Source organism: Engraulis encrasicolus, chromosome 11, assembly GCF_034702125.1.
Source record: "Engraulis encrasicolus isolate BLACKSEA-1 chromosome 11, IST_EnEncr_1.0, whole genome shotgun sequence".
In the NCBI taxonomy this organism is placed as follows: domain Eukaryota; kingdom Metazoa; phylum Chordata; class Actinopteri; order Clupeiformes; family Engraulidae; genus Engraulis; species Engraulis encrasicolus.
In genome coordinates, this window is record NC_085867.1 from 39,996,483 (window position 1) to 40,020,801 (window position 24,319).

The 24,319-nt window shown below is 45.0% G+C and overlaps 1 protein-coding gene across 4 annotated transcripts in view; it reads right to left on the bottom strand.

Annotated features, from left to right (window-relative positions):
• The window catches only part of ptpn13 (protein tyrosine phosphatase non-receptor type 13), a 112,229-nt gene that overhangs the window by 57,778 nt on the left and 30,132 nt on the right, over positions 1–24,319 (bottom strand). For all 4 annotated transcript variants that reach the window (XM_063210608.1, XM_063210609.1, XM_063210607.1 and 1 more), the window contains exons 4-8: positions 23,590–23,655; positions 19,469–19,654; positions 16,340–16,433; positions 2,424–2,777; positions 1,394–1,732 (exon numbers count right to left, since the gene is read on the bottom strand). In XM_063210608.1, the coding sequence (XP_063066678.1) occupies positions 1,394–1,732; positions 2,424–2,777; positions 16,340–16,433; positions 19,469–19,654; positions 23,590–23,655 (1,039 nt within the window). The remainder of the gene's footprint in view (positions 1–1,393; positions 1,733–2,423; positions 2,778–16,339; positions 16,434–19,468; positions 19,655–23,589; positions 23,656–24,319) is intronic.

The window sequence follows — 24,319 nt, forward strand, 5'->3', positions numbered from 1 at the left end:
TAACTCGTCACAGAACCCGCTTTGGATCGCGTTGCTAATGTCAAGTGTAAAACAGGCTCATGTAACCTCTGACTGGGCCAGCTGATTCAAATGAAGTCCACAGGTAGGAGACAGATGCCGGGTAGCAGTGATTCAGAAAAATAAGAAGGCAGCAGTGAAAGAAAAATAAATAAGTATTCACAGCATTTAAATCCAGTCAATCAATGTCTTGAAATCCAACTTCACCTATTGTCAATGTGCATCAAACTAGACCCTTCACATGTTGGAGAGCTTAGTCTTCCATGATGCATCGTAGCATTAGCCTGATAATCATCTACGTTCAAACCTCTTCGAGACTTGGTCTGACCAAGAGCATAACAATTAACATTTCCCAAATGGCATGGTTGACCTGCCTCCCTTGGTTTGCTTATGGTTGTTTTCTTACCAACAAACTGGGAGGAGTTCCCGTATTTTCGGGAACTCAGAAAGTACTTGCATTGCTCTTGACCTGACTAGTTGCAACGCTGAAAGTGTTGCGTCACTAGGAGGGCACAGCCTGGCAATCGTAGCATATACAACATACAGTATATTGTGTAATGTTTTACAATAATGTGTAATGCTCTGTACTTATGAATCTAAAAGCACACCGTGGGTGCAGTGGGGTGCTATAGCTTGCCAAACCACAGGAATTTCTTGATAACCCACAGCGGAAAAAGACAAAAAAAAAAAAACTGGAACCGCCTACACAGAAAAACTGAAACACAACAATGATACCCACATGACAAAGCTGTGGCTCTGAACCTTGTTGGAGCACGCACTTTATATAACTGGGATAAAAAAAACCTTCAATGAATGACACCAACCTGACATAACAGTGGTCACCATCTCATATGTCTAGGACAAATGACTCAAAGGGCCAAGGAGAGCAGCAAATAAACAGCAATGAACAGCAACCACCACATGACAAACGGAGAGCTTTTCAATATGGTGACTGAGATAAATCATATTTAGTGTCTAGTATGTCTCTGACATAAGCACTCACCATCGTTAGCCTACTGCAGAGCATGCAGCTAATCGCGAACCGGCCACCGTGTTCATGCCACAGATATTTGCGTTCGCGAACCAGAAAGTTGGTTCGCTATGCGAACCGCAAAATACTAGGTTTTTCTCCGCGAACCGTGACGACCCGTGCCCGTCAGCAGGTTCATCCGGGTAACGCAGTCACGTGCAGAAGTTCAGAGCCCGGTATGAACACGGGCGGTTCGCAGATAAGCACTTTCGTGCTGAACGTAACTGGTGCGTAACTGGTGGTCGGCCTGAAAGCCCTATGGGGGGATAACTTTCGGCTAACATAGGTTCACATAGCTGGTACGTCATTGTGACGACACTCTGACTTAGCAAACTAAGCACTCACCGTCGATGGCCTGCTGCAGGGCGTGCAGTTTCCTCTGCCTCTCGCGTATCCTCTCGTAGGCGCTGTTGAGGGCCGAGCTGACCGACATGGCCGACATGTGGTGCGGCCTCGTCGGCTGCAGGCCAAAGTCCGAGTGGCGTCCAGCGTCCTTGTGGTGGGAGAGCTGGAGAGGGGGGCGCGAGGAGACGCGCTGGCGGCCGGCGGAGCGTGTGCTCAGGGCGCTGCTCCCCCGCCGCGCCTCCTCCAGCTCGCCCCAGTGCAGCACCTCGGGGTCTAGACACGCTAGGTCCACCGCCGACGCCCAGTGCTTACGACGCTGCTGCAACAAGTCGCCACCACCTGCGGAGAGAGACGGGGAGAGAGAGAGAGAGAGAGAGAGAGAGAGAGAGAGAGAGAGAGAGAGAGACAGAGAGAGAGACACACAGAGAGAGAGAGAGAGAGAGAGAGAGAGAGAGAGAGAGAGAGAAAGAAAGAAAGAAAGAAAGAAAGAAAGAAAGAAAGAAAGAAAGAAAGAAAGAAAGAAAGAAAGAAAGAAAGAAAGAAAGAAAGAAAGAAAGAAAGAAAGAAAGAAAGAAAGAAGAAGAGAGAGAGAGAGAGAGAGAGAGAGAGAGAGAGAGAGAGAGAGAGAAAGTGTTGGACAAGCAGACACAGAGAGAGGCCATTTTTTTCTTTATAAGCAGTATGACCTAACGCACAAATAACACATATCTAATATGACGTGCTACGTGTTATGCAAAGCAATTCAATGCGATGCAATGTCAATGACACCCCTTTTCACTGCAACTGCCATGGAATAGCGCATGGCATCACATGAAACAAAAACATCTGTCGCAAAAAAACAACGCAACCTAACGTAACATAAAGTTCAATAAAACAATGGAATGGAATGCAATGTAAAATTACATTTCACACTACATTACCTTGTACATGCATGTAACAGTGTAATAAACCAACGAAACCTAACACAACATAACTTTGCATTGAACAAAGGAATCAAATGCAATGTAAGAGTGTGTGTAATAAATCCCACCTCCACTGCTGCTGCGGTTCGACGGGGGTCTCCTGCCGGGGTCTGACACCCGCCCGCGTGCCGCCGCCTGCTGCTGCAGCTGCTGTTGGGCCTGGAGGGCCTGGAGCTGGGGGTAGAGCTCCGAGGACGACTCCGAGCCCGGGTGGTGGAACTCGGAGGAGGAGGGGTAGTGGAGTGCGCTGTCGTCCCCCCGCAGCATGTCTTGGATGGGCAGCGAGCTCATGGATCGGCTGAGGCCGCGGTTGAGGCCTCCCCCCGTGATGGAGGAGGTGGAGGAGGACGAGGGGTGTTGCTGCTGTTGGTCCTGGGAGCGTGCTCGGTAGCGCTCTAGCACGCGATGGGCTGCACTCCGACCTGAAGACAAAACACATTACTTTTAATGCATGACACTAATTTAGTGTAGTGTAGACCAATGTAATGTAAAGGACCAGTTCAGTCAATTTCAATATGCTGTTGAAATTGCTCACGCTACCCTTGACTTGTCAGTACCCGGTGATGCCACATTTTGCGGCTCAGCCCTTTCCGAGATATGAGCTATTCAGTGTTTGTTTACATTTTTTTTTTAATTAACATAGGCCTACTTCAAATATTTTCCCAAACGGTACCGCTGTTTGCTAGTTGTCTGCTGATGTTGTATAACCTTTTGGTTGTTTTTGGGAATAAGTACAAATGTTTTTTTTTAAATGTAAACAAAGCGCTGCCCCCATTACAATGACCAGGATCTCGGAAATGGCTGAAGAAAGAAAGAAAGAAAAAAACCTCAGGTACTGACAAGTCCAGGGTAGTGTGAGCAGTACAACTGCATGTTGAAATTGACTGAACTGGTCCTTTAAAATACATTGCACTCATCTGACACTTTTACACAAACAACACACAGTTATTATTACAGTGTATTGTCCTGGTCCCACAGAGAGAGGGAGCCCAGAACTGAACTCTCATTACATTGCATGACAGGCTTTTTGCTCAACGGCCACTGTGGCTGGCTAGTGGTTTTCCAGATTCACTAGCCATCTCCCCTTTCTGCCAGCCAGAGTTTTGTTGCCATGTTTTTAAATGCAAACAACTGATGCAACTACTGTCTTGATGCAACTACTATTTGTCTTATCAAAGAATAAGTTGCCTGTCAAATTGGCTGTTACTTGGCACATTTGGTCGGCTGGCAGGTGCTAACGTCAAGCCCTGATTGCATGTATTGGATGGGGGGGGGGATTTGGAGATGACTGTTGCAGATCCACACACAGCTATCAGCAGCCCCTGGTTACAGCCCCTGAAGTATTGTGAGGTTGGGTGCCTTGCTCAAGGGCACTTCAGCCATGGATGTGTACGAAGACCACACATAGGGGAGAGTGCCCATTATTTAATCACTCCACAGCATTTAATGGTTCTCTCTAGGATGCCTGTTTCCACGAAACTAAACAATGCGATAGTCATACCCTGTTCATTCATCCTTTGCCAATTCATTAGTCAAAAAAAAAACAACCACAGCAAAATATATCGTCCAGCTTTAAAGAGTTTTCATGTGATCGAACACATTGATCGTTTCATGTGAACAACACAGAAACTCACAGACTACTACAGTACAGTTCGACTACAAAATGGAATACATTTCCTTCCCCTGAATATTGAATTAAATTTGTATCCTGAAAAAAATATCCTGAAAAAAAAATTGCACCAAAAAAGGACCAACTACCAGCCCTAAGTAGCTGGAAGCATGACCAGAGAGCAGGATGAGGAAATCAAACGGAGGGGAAAATATGCTTGTTAGAGGCCAGTGTACACACACGCACACACGCGCACACACTCACGCGTGCATACACACGCGTGCACACACACGCATACACGCACACACGCGCGCACACACGCGCACACACGCACACACACGCACACACACGCACACACACGCACACACACGCACACACAAGCACACACACGCACGCACATGCACGCTTGCACAGACACGCACACGCATGCACCCATGCATACACACACACACAAGCATGCACACACACACGCATGCACACACACACAAGGGAGAGCAGAGAGCGTCCGAGAGTGGGTCTGTGGGGAGGAAGCCAAGGGTCTGTGGGGAAGTGGCTGAGGCTGAGGTCAGTAATAGGCTGTAATTGGCTGGGAGAGCTGAGCAGGCAGGAGGCGAACAATGGGAGCCCTTCTGGTGGACTGCTGCACTGGAATGAGCAGCACTGGAGATGGCCCGGAGATGGCCCAGCCTGGGCTGGGGCTGCAGATGGTCTGGACAAGGTTGGAATTGGGCTGGACAAAGTTGGGGTTCGGCTGAGCTAGGCTGGAGATGGGCAAGAGCTGGGCTATGCTATGCTGGAGATGGGCTGGACTGAGCTGACCTGGGCTATGGTGGGCTGGAGCTGGGCTATGCTATGCTGGGGCTGGGCTGGGCTGGGGCTAGACAAGGTTGGGACTGAGTTGAGCTAGGCTGGGGTGTGTTTCTCGAAACCTCGAAATGGGAAATTGCACTGCGACCAAGTAAGTTGCTAACTTGGTTGGAAACAATGCTTTCGAGAAACACACCCCTGGACTGGAGCTGGGTTGTGATGTGAACTCACAAATTCATTGCATCAGTAATCATCTCTGCCTCTAGCTGTCGCATACTGCGCTTTCAGGGCGACACTGCAGAGAACAATGCTGGAGCTAGTTCCGGTTCCTCCACCTAACCTCGAACTGTCCTTTTCACTCTGAAGAGTACAGCAATCAGGAACCGAAAAATCGGGCGGACTGTGAGAGAACAGTGACTGTTTTTTTCTGTTCCCACACCTGATGCAGACTGAAGGTTCAGTCCAAAAGTTAGAGCATTCGGGAACCAAGTAAGACGTCTTTCCATGCGATCCATGTGGTACAGCTAGGGCGATTTAAAAAAAAAAAAAGTTATTGGTGGTCCAGGAAACAGAGCTGGCACTTCGTTCAGGGGCGTAGCAGCAAACTATGGGTCTATGTACAATCTGCTCCGATGGACCCCCCCAGCCATATATCAATATGAATCGAACTGTATGTGTGTGTGTATATGTTTGTGTGTGTGCTGAATTTGTACTCTTCATTAATAATAATAAAAAAAACTAACCCCTCTTTGGAACTGCACTTGTTGTTCTGTATATTTCCTGTGCATTTTGTATTTACTTGTGATGTTGGCTTGATTATGTCCTCTTTTGAAAGTCGCTTTGGTTATAAAGCGTCTGCCAAATGCAATATAATGTAATGTGGGACCCCTATATACTTTGCACAAAGGGCCCTGGTAACTCAGTCACACTTTACTCCCCTGAGCGACACCCCTGCTTCCGTCCTATTCTGGCTGACCGGAGAACAGCTTGAGAGGAAAGCAGTCTGCCCCTCCGCCCCCACACCACACCAGGGCAGATCGGATGGCCCAGATGTTCACAAGCTCAAACCAGAGGCCTCGTATCCCAACACTGCCTTCCCTTCACTGGACACTTAGACGAAAACTAGACTTAATCTGAAGACGGTTAAGGCAGGGATTTCAATTATTCAATCATTAAGGTGGTGGAGGAAAGGGAAGGACTACGAGAAGATAGACACAGAGAGAGGAAATTGATAGAGAGAGAGAGGAAATTGATGAGAAATTGAGAGAGAGAGAGAGAGAGAGAGAGAGAGAGAGAGAGAGAGAGAGAGAGAGAGAGAGAGAGAGAGAGAGAGAGAGAGAGAGAGAGAGAGAGAGAGAGAAAACAAGAAATAGAACAAAGGAATCATCAGTCCATCTCTTAATTGGTTGCAGGAACTTGAGGCAAAAAATAAAAAATAATTAACACCACTCAGAGAGAGGGGGAGTAGGTACAGATGTAGGAGAAAGGGAAATTCATCACACTAGTCGACCATTCTACATAGACAGTTAGCTAATGTCTTTTTGGTGAGGAAACGAAGCCAAAGGCCAAAAGTCCGATACATCTTATGAGTCCGAGGTCTTCCATTAAAAGGTAAATTTCCAGATTACAATGTTTCACCCAGCTGGATATACAGAGCTCACGGCTAAATCGCCTTCACTCTCTCTTGTCTAATAAAAGTTTCAAACGAGAAGGTCAGAGGAGCTACAAAACTTGGACTTTTTTTCCCTACCGCTACGTTCCTTGAAAGTTTCCATCCTTCTATATTTCACAAATGACTGGAGCAAACTCCACCCTGTTCTGCGCAAACACACGCGGAAGCACGCGCGCACACGCACGCACGCACGCACACACACGCACACAGTTTTAAACCTGCTCTGTACCTTTGATGGTTCACTGATCACCGCTCGCTGACCTAAATTCACCTCTTCATGTCCATGTCCTGATCTGTTTTAAGACATTTGAAATGGCAGACAGGGCCTCGCCCTCCTACCTAGTGCATCTCAGGACCTGCCCTCTCCCAGAGAGAATGGTTTTGCTGTCGGATGCATGCAAAGACATGATGCGATGTGAGGGGGAGAAGAAAGGAGGACCGTTGTGTGTGTATGTGTATGTGTATGTGTATGTGTATGTGTATGTGTATGTGTATGTGTATGTGTATGTGTATGTGTATGTGTATGTGTATGTGTATGTGTATGTGTGTGTGTGTCTGTATCTGTGTGTGTGTGTGTGTGTCTGTCTGTCTGTGTCTGTCTGTCTGTCTGTCTGTCTGTCTGTCTGTCTGTCTGTCTGTCTGTCTGTCTGTCTGTCTGTCTGTCTGTCTGTCTGTCTGTCTGTCTGTCTGTCTGTATGCGTCTGTGTGCACGTGCGTGTGTGTGTGTGTCTAAGTTGTGTGAGTGAGTAAGAGGAGGGGAAGAGAGAATTAAATGAATTAAGCAAGAAAATAAAAGGGAGACAGAGGTTACCAGACAGAGAAAATAATAAATGGGGGGAAGGAGGAGGAGGAGGAGGAGGAGGAGGAGGAGAAGGAGGGGGGAAACTAGCTACCAGTCTGGACTGTAAAACCAGGCTGCACGCAGAGAGCTCTGATCTACAAAGCACATGCTCCCCTGCTAACTATACATATGCTCTCCTGCGCTCACTCACAAACTCTCTCTCTCTCTCTCATATGCTCTCTCCTGCGCTCACTCACAAACTCTCTCTCTCTCTCTCTCTCTCTCTCTCTCTCTCTCTCTCTCTCTCTCTCTCTCTCTCTCACACGCACCAATTCTGTGTGCACACAAGTGAGAGCACACTAGGACAAATGACTCAGCACTCAGCATAGCCTCCCATTAAGTTGTTGACCTACATTTTCCTCACATACTTGATTTCAATTTCTTTGAAGTAAAGTGTTTTTATCTCCCATTGAGGACGTTAGAATGCATGTTCTCTATAGGACATGGTGAATTGGTTGATTGATAGCGAAATGAATCTTGAACACGAAGCTAAAACAGAGGGGGAAAAGAAAGACAAAAGAGAAAAGAAAACATATGAACACACAGTAGCAGGAGAGTCGAGTGTGAGGTGTTCTTCAGACAGAGGCAGCCATGTAGCAATGTCAACACAACATTTCCAAGACATGATTTTCACTCCTCCTCCTCCTCCTCCTCCTCCTCCTCCTCCTCCTCCTCCTCCTACCCAGTCCGTCTTTACTTAGTTTGGCCTGTCTGAGGTTAGGACAGGCAAGAAGCCGCTGATGACGGAGATGCGGCTTGTGAGATGAGTCATATCCTGACCTTCGCCATCAAGGCCGCCCGGCCAGCATCTTCAAAGGACAGGCAGACAGGTGGGCAGACAGGCAGAGAAGCAGACAGACAGACAGGCAGAGAAGCAGACAGACAGACAGGTAGGTGGGCAGATACACAGAGAAGCAGACATACAGACAGACAGGTGGGCAGACAGGCAGAGAAGCAGACAGACATACAGACAGGTAGAGAAGCAGACAGACATACAGGCAGAAGAAAACATGGGTTGGAAGAGAGACAGACAGGCAAGGTAGGGAGACGGGTGCATGGGTAGAGAGACAGACAGAGACAGAGACAGACAGAAAGACTGAAAGGCAAGGCGACAGACAGCCAACCAGGCAGAGAGAGAGAGGCAGAAAGACAGGAAGGGAGGCAGACAGGCATGTAAGCAGGCAACAAATAGCCAACAAGAAAGGCAGGCAGGTAGAAAGACAGGCAGGCAGGCAGAAAGACAGGCAGACAGGCAGAAAGACAGGCAGACAGGTAGAAAGACAGACAGGCAAGCAGAAAGACAGGCGCAGACAGACAGAAAGACAAGCGCAGACAGGCAGAAAGACAGGCAGACAGGCAGAAAGACAGGCAGACAGGTAGAAAGACAGACAGGCAAGCAGAAAGACAGGCGCAGACAGGCATGTACGCAAGCCCCTTGCACTGCATAACACTAGGCAGAGCCATACCAAAACAGCAGGGCACAGGCCCAGTGTCAGACTTAGTCTCCGGACAGTGGAAAGGACAGAGGGGGGAGAGAAATAGGCCTCTAATCAATACCATGCCATGGTTACATAAGCAGTGAGGGAGCACTAGTGTGTGTGTGTGCGTGTGTGTGTGTGTGTGTGTGTGTGTGTGTGTGTGTGTGTGTGTGTGTGTGTGTGTGTGTGTGTGTGTGTGTGTGTGTGTGTGTGTATTCTCAAGGGCTTGAGAGAGAGAGAGAGAGAGAGAGAGAGAGAGAGAGAGAGAGAGAGAGAGAGAGAAAGAGAGAGAAGCAGAAGAGATGTGTTGGCCTGGTGTGCAGCGAAAAAAAAAAAAACAGGGGGAGGATTCGCTCATATTTTCCTAAATTAAACTCAGCTTCTGGTTTGCGGTGTGCAGCTCGTCTACATTCACTTTCAGACTCAGACGGTCGGTCCACAGTGCTCTTTAGGCGGCCCTCAAGAGACAAACACGGGGCAGGCTAAAGCTAGATTTATGCTTCGCTCGCATAGAATCTGCGTCCGTCCGTTTTCTGTCTATGCGAGTCCACGCCCCCCTCTCAGAGGCTCTGCGCCCGTCGTCTAGCGCCTCGAAAAAATTCTAACTATCCGTCGGTCGGACGCGGAGTACGCAGACAAAAAGGCACTATGATTGGTCGTCTCGCTACTTCCTTGTTCTGTTCTTGTGGCAGCGCAATGCCAGTAGTTTGCGAGAGCAGAGCTGTATTCTGTTAAAAACTTTATTAATGCCTTAAGTGTAAATGTGTGTAAATACACGAAGCTAAGCTAAGTAACAAACAATGCATCAGTTGAACACTCGTGGCACAATGCCTGCGGTTTTACTACCGTTCCTCCACCGAATGTAAACACACATCGGCAGAATCAACTGTCTTTACATGCTTGCATTTTCTGCTCGTGAAAACAGACTGGGTATGTCAAATAATGATACCACTGCATTGCCTTTGCAATTTGTGTGAAAATACCTAGCTAACCGGGATAGAAAGCAACATTGCTTAATAATGACCGCAGTGCTTACAATGTAGTGAAAGTAGCCTAATCGCGCAATTTCAAATGTGGCTGGCAACGAGACCTCGGACCTCGCAGAGCTCGCAGATGCATGAATACAAAATTGGTTCGTGGCCACTCCCACGCGACTTTTCACGCTCGCAGTTGCTGAAGTCTAATCTGACCTTAAGAGAGGAAACAACAGAGGCAGAGAGAGAGAGAGAGAGAGAGAGAGAGAGAGAGAGAGAGAGAGAGAGAGAGAGAGAGAGAGAGAGAGAGAGAGAGAGAGAGGGAGAGAGGGGGTGGGGAGGATGGCAGACAGAGAGAGAGAAAGAGTGTGCTAAAGACAGAGTAAGAAACACAAGGGGGGAAAGCAGCAAGTCAATTTGAGGCCCTGAGAAAAAGAGATAGCGAGAGAGAGAGACAGAGAGAGAGAGGGAGAGAGAGACAGACAGAAAAGGACAGAGAGGGGGGAAGAAAGAGAGCAGTTCTAGTACAGAACTGAGCTATACACAGACAGGAAAAGAACAGAAAAACAAGAGAATGGTGAATCCAAACCGTGGGAAGATTAAGTAGATAAATGCCTTTACGACACAGAGGTGGTAGAGGTAGCAGATGTAGAGCGACCGTGTGTTCCCAGACAAACACAGGCGGACTGACCGCATTTTTTCATAGCCACCCCACAGGAGTGTGTGTGTGAGTGTGTGGAGTGTGGCGTCCTAACAACCCCTCCAAAACACACACTCGCATGCAAGCACAAGCACACACAAAACACACACTCGCATGCAAGCCCAAGCACACACAAAACACACACAAGCCCATGCACACGCACGCAGATATGTGAAGACGGTAACACTTTATTTTAGGGACACATCTATTAGCACTAATACATACAATATTAATGCCTGTGTAAGTAACTTGTAAGGCATGTACTAAGCAAAATAAAACAGTTGTTAAGCATGTATTCACAAATGTCTTGTTCATGCCCAATTAGGGATTTATTACTAATATAACCTTAGTAAGGACCAGTAAGCCTATATTTCTATTTATTAGTAAGTAGTAAGTGGCAGAATACAATGTGTATAAGCTCCCGACACACTGTGTGAACAAACCCTGAACAGTGTGAAAACAGATGCAGAATAAGGGTCCCTATTCTAAAGTGATGCATTGGTCAGCCCAGATGGCTCAGGGCCTCTGCACTACCAAAGTCCTAGGGCCCCCACACCACCCAGGCCTGCACTACCTAGCCCCCCCGATCTACAAAGTGTAAGGGTATATCAAATAATTAATACATTCCCAGCTGAGTCATCTAGTTTTCTCTTGTTCATATTATGAGAGGGAGGTAACAAGAGCCTATATATAGCAAGGATTGAACATACACTTGTCAATGGCGGTGGGTTGGTGAGATGTAATTTTTTTTCATGTACCACTGAGTTTTAATTGTAAAAAAACCCAAAATAAATGCAGAACATTAGAATAATAGTTTTGAAGCAAAACTAAACTACTCTTTTGTGATAATTAAGTGAATGTTTGAGAACATTAGCTTCAAGAAGTGCAGTGCATGATGGGTACGCAATCTAGGCCAACAGACAACCTACCCAGCTCTGAGCCTACGTCCTTAGCTCCTCCCCTCACTTGTGAAATTTAGTTGCTATCCAAACAATTTGCCATGTACGTAACAACAGAAATATTGCTGCATTGGCCATGCATTGCATTTCTGACTAAGGGCGTACCCATCATGCACTGCACTTCTTGTAGCTAAGTTTCTCAAACATTAACTTATTTATCAGAAAGGAATAGCTTAGTTTCGCTTCCAAACTATTACTCATCGTTATATTCTGCATTTATTGTAGGGTTTTTACAATTAAAACTAATTGGTGTATGAAAAAATTACATCTCACCACCCACCGTCATTGATAACTTTACGTCCAATCCTTGCTATATAATGCTTCCAATTACTCATTAACATAGTGAGTAGAATAAGTGAGATCTTCATACCTACTGAGACTAATAGAATCTGAAATGCTCTTACACTTTGCTTCCGGGGGGGGGACATAGAGTCGGGGCCCTAGGTAGTGCGGGGGCCCTAAGCCATCTGGGCTGAGCAATGCATCACTTTAGAATAGGGACCCTTATTCCACATCTGTTTTCACACTGTTCAGGGTTTGTTCACACAGTGTACCAGGAGCTTATACACATTGTATTCCGGCCCTTACTGCTTACACATAAATAGAAATCTAGGTCTACTAGGTCCTTACTAAGGTTATATTGGTAATAAATCCCTTATTGTGCATGAACAAGACATTTGTGAATACATGCTTAACAACTGTCTTATTTTGCTTAGTACATGCCTTACAAGTTACTTACACATGCATTAATATTTTATGTATTAGTGCTAATAGATGTGTCCCTAAAATAAAGTGTTACCGTGAAGACACAACCACGCACGCACGCACGCAGGCACTAGGGATGGCACAAACCGCACCGAAAACCGAAACCGTACAATTCACACACATACCGAACAGAACCGTGCAATCCATCGCAAACCGCAATTCATGTACTGCCCAGAAAAATATGTAAAACAGAGATTCTAGGAGTATCTTATCCAGTCTCTCTGATTAAAACATTAGCGTATAAGACCAAATCAGAGGATGACACAATTAAAATCATACCATTTTCACATTATAAGCCTATACAAACCATATGTAGGATATTTAGTGATAAGTCTGATTCTATTAGCCAGTGCACCATTTATCACCGTAGAGAACCGAAAACCGTGACCTTAACACCGCGATATGAACCGAACCGTGAATTTTGTGAACCGTACCACCCCTAGCACGCACGCACGCACACGCACACGCACACGCACACGCGGCCTGTAAGTTTAGCAGGGAAGAGCTGTAGATTCCACGACCTCAAACACAGATGGCTCTCTCTTTCAGACCACAAATCTATTTTCTCTTCTTGCTCTGCCTCTCTCTCTCCCTCTCCAAAGTGTTTCTCATTTCTCATTCTTTCCTCATCAGGGCTGTCGGTGGCTAGTGGTTCTTCTTTCTGCAGGGATGAGGTAAAACGCCGTCCATGCTACACCAAACGTCTGCAACACAAAGCCACTGCCAATTTCAAATGGATAACAGATATAGACTCCTATCAACACCCTGGCTGTGCAGCTCGCGGGTTAGCAGGCAAAAGGTATGCAGTCCACAACACCAAAACACAGACCTGTCTGTCTGTCTGTCTGTCTGTCTGTCTGTCTGTCTGTCTGTCTGTCTGTCTGTCTGTCTGTCTGTCTGTCTGTAGATCTGCTTTCCTCTCTTCCGCCTCTCTCTCTCTCTCTCTGTCTCTCTCAAGTCTTTCTCTATTTCTTTTCTGGGCTTGTTGGCTTGTGGCTGCAGGAATTGAAGCAAAACATAGTCTACACATCCCATACATGAGCAGACTCCTGATATAGAGTACATTTTGTGAACTTGCACTGTTGAAACAGTGGCGCTACATCAACTAAACTACAAAGAGGAGTTGCTTGCATGACACCAGTTCCAGTCTTAACAACAACCCATCTACTCTCATACACACACACGTGAGTGCACACTCACACTCGCACACGCACATGCACAGGCGCACACACACACACGCACACTCCCTTCTTGAAAATGATTAGGGCTCCTGTTTGGAATGAGGTGTCCAGGCTTGCCTGTGTCAGGTTAGACTTGCTTATTTTACAGCTTCATCAACTTTCCTCCTCCTCCTCCTGCTCTCTAGTCTGCACACACTCACACACACACAGAGGTACAAGATTTCCACACGTGAGCACACGCAGCATGACTATAGGGTAGCAAACGTGCGGGAGGCAAAACGGCGTGGGTGGCAAGGCAAGGCAGGGCTGGGTGGGGCAGAGTAAAGCAAGGACAGTGTAGTCAGAGATTCTTTAAGTATATAGAGATATGCCAATGTAATAGGTTGCTATGGGCACCTAACATGACCAGGTTCCGGTCTGCCTGAAGGGGCGTGTCATAATACTCCTAGCATTGAATAGAACAGTCCTTAGGTCTGCCTAGGTCTGCCTAAAGGGGGATTCCCCCCCATCCCCCTTGCAATAATAGAACCCAGAAACAATGGGCCAATGGAACCACTCTCTCTCTCTACTCTCTCTGGTGTAGTTGTGCTGTGACAGCCTGCCGGTCTAGCTGGGCTCTCTGCTCTGTTTACACTCTGAATCACTTCCTCCGAGTGCCAGCAGCACCACCAGCAGCAGCAGCAGCAGCACTGCCATGCCATCACATGCATGAGTCAGCAGAAACGTACTGTAGCAACAACAAGCTGCTGCTGCTGCTGCTGCCCACTCCCAACTACTCTCCTGGGCCAATTCTGGTGACAAGTCATCTTGTCTACACTCTCAAACCAGTGTCAACAAACAGAGAGAGGAGTTAACAATCACTTTAACACTAGCTTTTTTATTTTAGTACAGTTCACGCAGATGGCACTGTCATTTGTGTTGGTAAGTCATCTTCTCTGCAGTCAAACCAGTGTCAACAAACTGCTAGAGGAGTTCAAACTGTGCACACTGTGGTCATTGCCCATCATAGCCCTAATGTAAATACCAACCTTGTTTGTATGTAGTTTATAGTGGATTGTATATATAGCATTGTACCTATTGCCTACAGTGCTCTTCTATACTACTTATTTTCTAAAGATCTTCCAAACCACATATATCTTACAGTAGCCTATACAGTATCTTACTGTACTTACATAGTATAGTGACTATAAAGAACTTCCCTTCTCTACTTATCTTCTACCTCTTATCTACTATGCCAGTGGTGCTCAAACTGTGGTACACGTACCACTGGTGGTACTTGAGACATCTCTGGTGGTACTTGGAAGAATACATTTTTTGTGCATTGATTTGAAGGCTGAACAAGTTTGTTGCTTTGTTGTTTTACTTTACGATACAGTTGCATTTTCAAACTCAATCGACAGGGAGGTTTGTGTTACAGTAGTCCACAATTTCGTCATGCTGGACGAAAGCCTTTACTTCGATTTTGGAATGTTGGTTGTGAAGGTGGTACTTGGAGAGCTCAATATTTTTTCTCAGGTGGTACTTCACACAAAAAAGTTTGAGAACCACTGTACTATGCAGTGGCTTTTTAACTTAACAATTTACTTGAGCTGTAGATATGGATGACCTAATCCGCTGAAAACAGTAACAACGGCCCCTACAATGAGTATGGTCCTAATTTGTTGCATGCCATTGTGCTTATTACATGCCGATGATGTGCAGTAAGAATATGAAGACAACATATGTGGTAATTATTCATAAAATACATATTGCTAATTATTGTATTAGGACTCATCTTCGACTGAGCACAAGAGGAATCAGGTTTTGCAAAGTGGAACAACAGCTCTGACTCAAACCAAGTGAATCGAGCCCCCACATTTGGGCTTACATTGCCCATGGGGACCCCGGTTCGAGTCCAGCCGGGGTCATTTCCCGACCCTGCCCCATCTCTCTCTTCCAGTCATTTCCTGTCTACTCTCACACCTTTGTATAATAATAAAGGCCAAAAATAAATTGGGAAACTGTGATGTTCCTTGACAATCATAAGCTAATCATCTAAAAACAACAACATTTAATTACATGCTTCGCTTCTGGTTGTCAATCTAACAAATAGCAGCATGGATTACACAGGAGCAAGCAGAACGTTTTTGTCAGTATCAGCAAGTCCATAGCAAAGGAAGATTACGTCATTGTCGGTCGGGGGAGAAATGTAACAGCACGACTGATCAGTTGAACATGCTCCTTTAGGTCACTCCACAGCTGTTTGAGAAGAGAAGAGAAGAGAAGAGAAGAGAAGAGAAGAGAAGAGAAGAGAAGAGAAGAGAAGAGAAGAGAAGAGAAGAGAAGAGAAGAGAAGAGAAGAGAAGAGAAGAGAAGAGAAGAGAAGAGAAGAGAAGAGAGGGTTCTGGGGGAGAGCTGGCTACACTCAGGGGCTACTGGGTAGATTTGTGGGGGTCATGAGGGCTCTTCAGGCCAGTCAGAGAGAGCAAACAAAGGGAACGCATGATGTGTGTGTGTGTGTGTGTGTGTGTGTGTGTGTGTGTGTGTGTGTGTGTGTGTGTGTGTGTGTGTGTGTGTGTGTGTGTGTGTGTGTGTGTGTGTGTGTGTGTGCTTGCGTGTGTATCCATCCACCCTTGTATGCGTTTGTGTGTGTGCATGTCATTCTGTGAATGTGTTTGAGTGTGTACATGTGGATGTGTGTGTGTGTGTGTGTGTGTGTGTGTGTGTGTGTGTGTGTGTGTGTGTGTGTGTGTGTGTGTGTGTGTGTGTGTGTGTGTGTGTGTGTGTGTGTGTGTGTGTGTGTGTGTGTGTGTGTGTGTGTGTGTGTGCATATGTGTCAACGTGTGTGCGCATATGTGTCAACGTGTGTGCATGCGTGCATTTGTGCATGTGTGTCTGTGTGTCTGAAAGGGGTCAGAAGGTCGGGCTGTACACACACTGCACACGCTGAGGCTTGTGCCGCCAGCATGAGAGTGTGTGGGCCCACATGCGGGAGGGTTAACACAGGGGATCAGGTTACCTGCGGGAAGGCCTTTGCCTCGCAAGCGCTCGCGAATCTCTTTACTCCTCTCCGGCAGAGACTCCCTCTCGGACTGAGACAACAGACCGTCCAGCTGGAGGAGAGAGAGAGAGAGAGAGAGAGAGAGAGAGAGAGAGAGAGAGAGAGAGAGAGAGAGGGAGAGAGAGAGAGGGAGAGAGAGAGAGAGAGAGAGAGAGAGAGAGAGAGAGAGAGAGAGAGAGAGAGAGAGAGAGAGAAGCACGGTTAACATGACGTCAAGGTTCAAGTTACAGGTAGAAAGAAAGAAAGAAAGAAAGAAAGAAAGAAAGAAAGAAAGAAAGAAAGAAAGAAAGAGAAAAAGAAAGAGAAAAAGAAAGATGAAAGGATAGGATTGGAGAGTGAAAAAGACTCAAAAGTGTAATGAATTTGGGAAAGGACAAATGAAGACCATGGAGGGATAACAGGGAAAAGCAGAGAATGAGGGATAAATTAAAGCCTCATGAACGGAAAGAGAAAAGAACACAGGGATGAGAAAGAGCCAGCAACAGACAGACAGACAGACAGACAGACGCAAAGACTTCCAGTATTACACAATACACAATATTTTTGTGTGTTTATTTAGGACATCTGATATTGATGGCAAGAGATTTGTTTTCCCCACATCTAGTACTAAGAATAGAACATTAGAAACAGAAAAGCAAAGACTCCTGACTAACACCACCTGACATTCAATCAGATGATACCACTTCAGCTGACTGAATGCACGCCGTATATGGAAAGTCACATCATAAGTAGCAAGGACAGTAGGACTTGAGAAAGAGTACGAGGGAAAATGACAATGGCAGATAGAGGGGGACAATGACAGTGACAGTGAGTGAGACACAACGATTTTATTTTCCATTAATATTGCTAGATTTTCCATTAATAGTTTGTCCGCCAATATTGCTAGAAATCTAGAAATCTACAGGACAGCAAATAGATCTACTGTATTAACCATACAAGCGAATGCTGTTCATAAATAGCTGTTAACTAGTTGTTTCTTCCACCAAGCCGTTAGATTACTGAATTCATGCTGAAGACAACAAGGCACTTTCTTTGCACTCCCCCCCCCCTCTCTTTTTATTTTTTATTTTTATTTTTTATTTTTATTTTTTAATCTTTTTGAGGACACAAAAAACACAACAATTTTTACTCTTTATAGGCTTCAAACCTATAATAAGACGTTATAAACTAATCTTGAATCTTGAATCTTGAATCTTAACTGTTAACCTATGTATTTCCCGTTTTTATGCCCACTGCAGTACCTACGCAACCCCTTTAGGGGTCCCGAGTCCTAGTTTGGGAACCACTGGCTTAAGAAGTGCAGACCATACGCAAATAAGGACTTGAGAGAGAGTGAGAGAGAAAGTAACATACAGAGTGACAATGAAAGTGGCAGCAAGAGAGAGAGACAAGAAAGAGTGAATGAGAAAGAGAGAGAGAGAATGAGAGTGAGAGAGGAACAATTGATGATCGCAACGGAGAGAAGACGGTTGACATGACAGGTTCAGGTTAAACAGACAAGTCTCTCCTTCCTCGCCTCAGGTGGTGTGCCGACTGAGCTCCACTCTCGTGTGTTTTTTTGTCGTCTGCTGCTACATCACATGATCCAGAGGCTTGGTTTAGACCAGTGTTTCTCAAAGTGGGGCGTAAACCCCCCTGGGGGGGCACGGAGGCATGACAGGGGGGGCGTGTGACATCTGATTTTTGTGTCCCCCCCCCAAGGAAAGGATTCCCTGTCTGGCCAATAAGCCAATACTTTTTAGCATTATATACACAATTACAAACATTATATTATTATTATTATTATTGTGTGTGTGTGTGTGTGTGTGTGTGTGTGTGTGTGTGTGTGTGTGTGTGTGTGTGTGTGTGTGTGTGTGTGTGTGTGTGTGTGTGTGTGTGTGTGTGTGTGTGTGTGTGTGTGTGTTTGTGTGTTTGTGTGTTTGTGTGTGTGTGTAGGGGAGTTTGGGGATTCAGATTCGCTTATCAGAAGCTGTGTACATTTATCGGGAGCTGTTTTTTCATTCAGCTGGTCAGCATAATACATTAATGATTAAACATAGTAAAACTGCTTGTGATGTTTGTACCCTAGCTTTGAAAGGTTTCAAAGCGGAGCCGTTTGATGTGAGATGTGGAGCTGAAACCTGAGCTTTCGAATCTTGACCTAGGAGCATTTCACAAGAGCTTTTTATTCCAAAATATAAATGAACATTAAATTGGGTCCTAAAATCGCGCCCACTCAGTGTAGTGCCCGACTGTTACAATCATTCTAACCTAATTCCAATCCCCAATCCCCTCCCCCACCTCAAGTCAGGTGAGTCTAATTCCCTATACACTATTTCACTCTATTTAAAGCTTAATTTCAAGGCTGGTGGATTAGTGTGATTGATCTGCATGCTGCAATGTAGGCCACGGAAAAGCCCTGACATGTATCAGCAGCTCATTCCCAAATATTCACACAGTGCTTTCAATTCAAGCCTAACTGGTTTGTGGGGCATGTTCGCCTCTGTGGATGTTTGTGTCGCATGGGGGGGCAAAAGTAAGTGTGTCATCTCAGACAGAATTTCTACCTGGGATAAGTAGAGAATGTCAATATCAGAGGGTGCAGAGAGAGAGAGAGAGAGAGAGAGAGAGAGAGAGAGAGAGAGAGAGAGAGAGAGAGAGAGAGAGAGAGAGAGAGAGAGAGAGAGAGAGAGAGAGAGAGAGAGAATACAGGGGAGAAGAACATGTAAGAAAAGGACAAAGGGGGATAGGCAGTAAGGCCGTAGAGGCAATGAAAGAGAGATGAAGAGGCAGAGGAGGAAGAGAAAAGGAGAAGGAGTGGAAGAGGAAGAAGTGAGTGTACTGTACTGTATAGTCTTTTAGTAGAGAAAGTGCGCTCAACTCAGAAAAGTTGGGTGCGAGCAAACAGCAAAGTTCATGTATAGTAAAAAAAAGCCGCACTCCCGGATCAGTTTCTTGCAGTTTTAATACTGGGTTAGCATGGCAGACAGACGAACTTTTCGGCCTAAGCCTTCAAAAAGATGCTGTCTGTCTGCCATGCTAACCCAGTATTAAAACTGCACAAAAACTGATCCGGGAGTGCGGCTTTTTTACTGTACTGTATAGTACCTGCGAGAGGCTGCCCAGCACGAGGCGCACCAGTCTCCGGACGTAGGCGAAGGAGGGCTCGGCACTGGAGCTGCGGATGTGAGCGCTGCACGCGTCCAGAGCCGTCCGCACCGACATGCGCGTCAACGTCGAGTCCTCGCACATGCTCAGTAGCAGCGTGTTGAGGCGCTCACTTAGCTTCATGGGCTACAAGGGTAGGAGGAGCGAGAAAGAACACAAACATATTCATTTGTTTATTGTTTACTTATTATCAAATATATACGTTTATTTGATTGATTTGTTCCATAACAGCATGTTGAGGCTCAGCTTCATGGGCTGCAAGAAGAGGTGGATGAGCGAGAACACATTCATTTTTATTTTGTTTATTGACTATCAAATATACATGCTTATTTGATTGACGTAATGAATGTATTATTTTCATGATCATTAACAGCGTGTATAGGCGCGGACTCCGCTTCATGCCCTACAGCAGGGGTGGGGAACCTTTTTGACTAAAAGGACCACTTCTTTCCGAGGGTCGTAAAAGTCCTCCGAGGGCCATACTATGAACACAAACTAGGATTTCCCCCTGCACTTTAGGCCTGTATTGAAGGCAGCCCCCTTTAAAACAGACCCCACCTTCTCTAGGTCCCCTGCATATAACTCAATTGTATAGCAAAGGTACTTTCTAAGATTCCTTTACAAAATATGTCATTTTATGTGAAGCTGCATAACATAAAAATTATATCAGGGGCCGGATAAAACGGCCTCAAACTCCTCTTGAGACATAGACTCCCCACCCCTGCCCAACAGGAAGGGGAATGCAGCGCATTGCAACTGAATGAAGTTATAGTTCTGAGCTTGCACCCTCAGACAGTGTTGCCAGATTGGGCTGGTTCCCGCCCAATTGGGCTGCTTAGGATGGCCGTGTGCGGGTAAAAATGGCATTTATCAGGAAAAACCCGCCCACTTTTTGCCATAGAAATCAATAGAATTGGGCGGAATTTTGTGCTTCCAGGCGAGTTTTGAGTATTTTTTGGGCTGGAAATCATCAGCCTCATCTGGCAACCCTGCCCTCAGATTCATAGTCTACAAAGGGTAGGTGCAAGAACAGCAAAATACAAGTCTGGAAGTATTAAAATAGATTCAACTTTAGGGTCATTACACATGCATAAACCCAGGGTAATGAGTTGAGGTGGTACAGTAAACTGAAGCTGAATAAGCAGAAATTGCTTCACGGAATAATTAGGAAAGCAGATGTGGAAGAACACAAAACAACCGAACACAAATACAAGACCGCATTTACATGCAACAGGGCGTGCTCTTCACATGAAAAACCCGCAGAAAATGACATGTTCCTACATGATGCTGCTTTCAAGGAACCTGACATACAGCTCTTTCCCTTATCAGGGCTTTCATACGGGTATTGTTTTAGCATGGCAAAGATGGTGGTGGTTGTCAAGGAACGTGGTGGACTTATGTTTGAGAGACATAGCACAACAAAATTCATCCCTTAAGCTAAATGCTAGGTCTGTTGGGATGACTTAGTTAAAGGCTGGAGTAATTTCATCAGTATAATTTTTTTATGAGAGAGTAGAAAACTGGAATAAATCAATTGAGGTTAAGCAGAACTTTATTTTTAATCCTAACTTGGACCATTGAGCATGTAACAATGCAAGAAATTTCCAACAGAGACAATCCCCCATGGCCATGGGTGCAAAAATGTGACCGTGATCACTGCCTCAGTGACAGTTTACAGATATGCAGAATATGGCTAGGCCAAATGCCAAACATTGCTATCCTGTCCCCTTGTTGGCTTGTTAAGTTTTTGAACATTTGTCATCAGTGAGATGCAGCGATAGAAATTTCACATGAAAATAAACGAGTATGTCTACAGCAAAAATTACCACAACAAAGTATAAACAGAACAAAGATCATATGTAGCTGTGAAGATTCTCATGCATCCAAAGTTAAGTTGTAAGCAAATGGACTTGGACTTGGAGCTTGAAATCACTTTGTTCCTTATCCAAAGAGATTCATCACTTCTGATCTGATGTATTGCAACTCCAAGTTTCAAGTTGACAAAGCACTTTTGATAAGGAACAAAACATTTTTAATCTCCAAAAAGTCCCGTTGTTTACAACTTCTTTTAACTCCTTTGGAGGCATGCATGTACCATACTCAGCTCTTTGAGACACTTAATTGCTATTTTTAAAAAAAAGCTGTTTAAAATACAACCAAACACTTATTATGGGGCCCAAAAAAGCTTGGCATTATGGGAAAAGGTTGTAAACAATTTCTGCAATAGGGTTCAAATTCCTCAGGTGGCTGCGCATTTATTACTGCCCGAGTGTGTGACGATAAATCATGCCACGTGGACCTGATAAGATGGGACACCATCATCATATGCAAAAGCAAGCCTCACTAGGCGCTACACTTCGAACCAAATTACAAGCAACACTGCAGAGTAAAGCAGAGAGGAGGAAATTAAAAGGATTCTATTTTGGGTGCATTTTTTTTACAGTCAGCTACAAATGACACCGTCGTTCAGCGGAGAGTTAAAAACGGAGGAGTGTAATTAGACGGTTTGCTGGGATTTAGACTGAAGACTACGGTAGATGGCGAAAGGAAGAGTGGTGTGAATATCAGTCAGTTAAGCTTCTCTGCTGCGAAGAAGAAGGGATGTCTGCGCTTCAGCCTTGGTGGTGCTCCAAGGCAGTATCAAGTAGGGGTGGTACTGTTCACAAAATTCACGGTTCGGTTCATATCACGGTGTCAAGGTCACGGTTTTCGGTTCTCTACGGTTCTTTTTTTTGTTCATGATAAATGATGCACTGGGAATATTAAACAATATTTATATAACTGCAGTTAAAAAGTGATGTATAGGCTTATAATAGGCTTATTGTATAGGCTCATAATTTGAAAATGGTGTGATTTTAATTGTGTCATCCTCTGATTGGTCTTATACGATAATGTTTTAATCAGAGAGACTGGATAAGATACTCCTAGAATGTCTGTTTTACATATTTTTCTGGGCAGCACATGAATTGCGGTTTGCGACGGATTGCACGGTTCGGTTCGGTATGTGTGTGAATTGTACGGTTTCGGTTTTCGGTGCGGTTTGTGCCATCCCTAGTATCAAGACAAGCTGGGCTACTTCACAGTGACTAGACCCAGGGATGACTGGAGCACTCAGCAACTTTTTTAGAGGTTTTTTATTATTTTGGTGCACAAAATGACTGACGTTTCGGCGCACCTGCGCCTTCCTCAGAGTCAAAAAGTCTCTGTTGCGTTCGCCCTGTTTACAGTATTTAAAGTGTCTATCCTAACCTCCTTAAAGGAGAGCAGGAGAAAAAAAGCACACTCTGGCTGCTCCCATTTATTGTACTCAATATTTTAACCTCACACGTTTTTCGTCATATCTAAACCTCATTCCCCCAACCATCTACTGTATCTACACATCCATACCAACGATCATTTCCTTCCGAATGGAGTTAACCAGTGTTTATCTTATCATTCCATGTTGTACAAAGTACAAGTGTGTCATGTGACAAATAATTATTCTCTGTTCTACTCTACTCTGCTCTTCACGAAGTTGTCCCAAACAGAACACTCTTAAATTTGGGGTTGGCTTAAAATTAGATGAAAGATGACGCATGGCAACAGACACTTCATCACTCACGTCACACCAACAATCACACCAGCTGGCCAGCTTAAAATAAACATGACACAAAAAACACTAAAATTATCTTTGGTGCGATTTGGTGTATTTCTCAACCTTGCATCTCAGTCAACAACAACCACATTAAGTAACAAGTCCCTTTTGGGGGGGAAACAATGCAGTGCAGACGAGCCAAGTGGTATAAATCCTAGAGAGGTTTTTTAAAAGTTATCCTTGTGAATAAAGAAGCGAAAATGTCAGCACGTTTAAATACTTTTCTGTTTTGTATTGTCAAGGGCTGAGGGCTCAGGGTATCCTTGTGACATGACATTCAAAGGACTTATAACCAATATTATAACCAATAATGTATTGTATAATTTAAACAACCATTTATTCTTTGTGGAGTGGTAATAAAGAATGTCAACTAAATAGATGAAATTCAAATGTACTGTGCTTCGTGTTGATTTCCTGGTTCCCTTACCTGACTCTGTGGGATCTCATAGTCTGCTCCCCAGAACAGGGTCATGCCAAGAGAGTACATGTGCATCTGTGCAAAGAGAACAAACATGAAAAGGATCATTAGTGTTGGATTTTAATATTTTACCAGTCAGTTCTTCCATTAGTGATTAAAAGCAAGCACATGCACACACGCACACACGCGCACACGCACACACGCTGACGCGCACACGCTGACACGCACACGCTGATACGCACACGCACACACACACGCACACACACGCACACACGCACAGGGAAACCAGAAGAGACATAGAAGAATAGAAAATCTCAACTAATAAGTGTAAAACCCTGTTAGAAAAAACAGGGCTGTAAGCTAACCTCAAGTAACTTTCAAGTTCAAGCTGTTTCAAGAGTGTACTGTGCTGCTTGAAAATATGTTTGTGAGCCTTCCAGACATGGTCACTGTTTTTGTATAAAACATTAAAAGAACTTTATTTAACAGACATCTAAATCCTAATTCGTGAAACACACTTTACAAACACTGGATACACTTTTACCACTTATTCTTGACCAGAATCTCCTGCAATCAAGTCAGACAGTTGAAGCTGGGACAAAAATGCAATATGCGAAATGCAAGAAGACAATGACCCAGAGCATTCCAGCAAAACGGAAAAAAGACTGGCTTCAGAGAAAGAGGATTTGTACTCTGGATTGCCCCAGTCCAGATATTAAAGGGGTATGCCATTATTTTG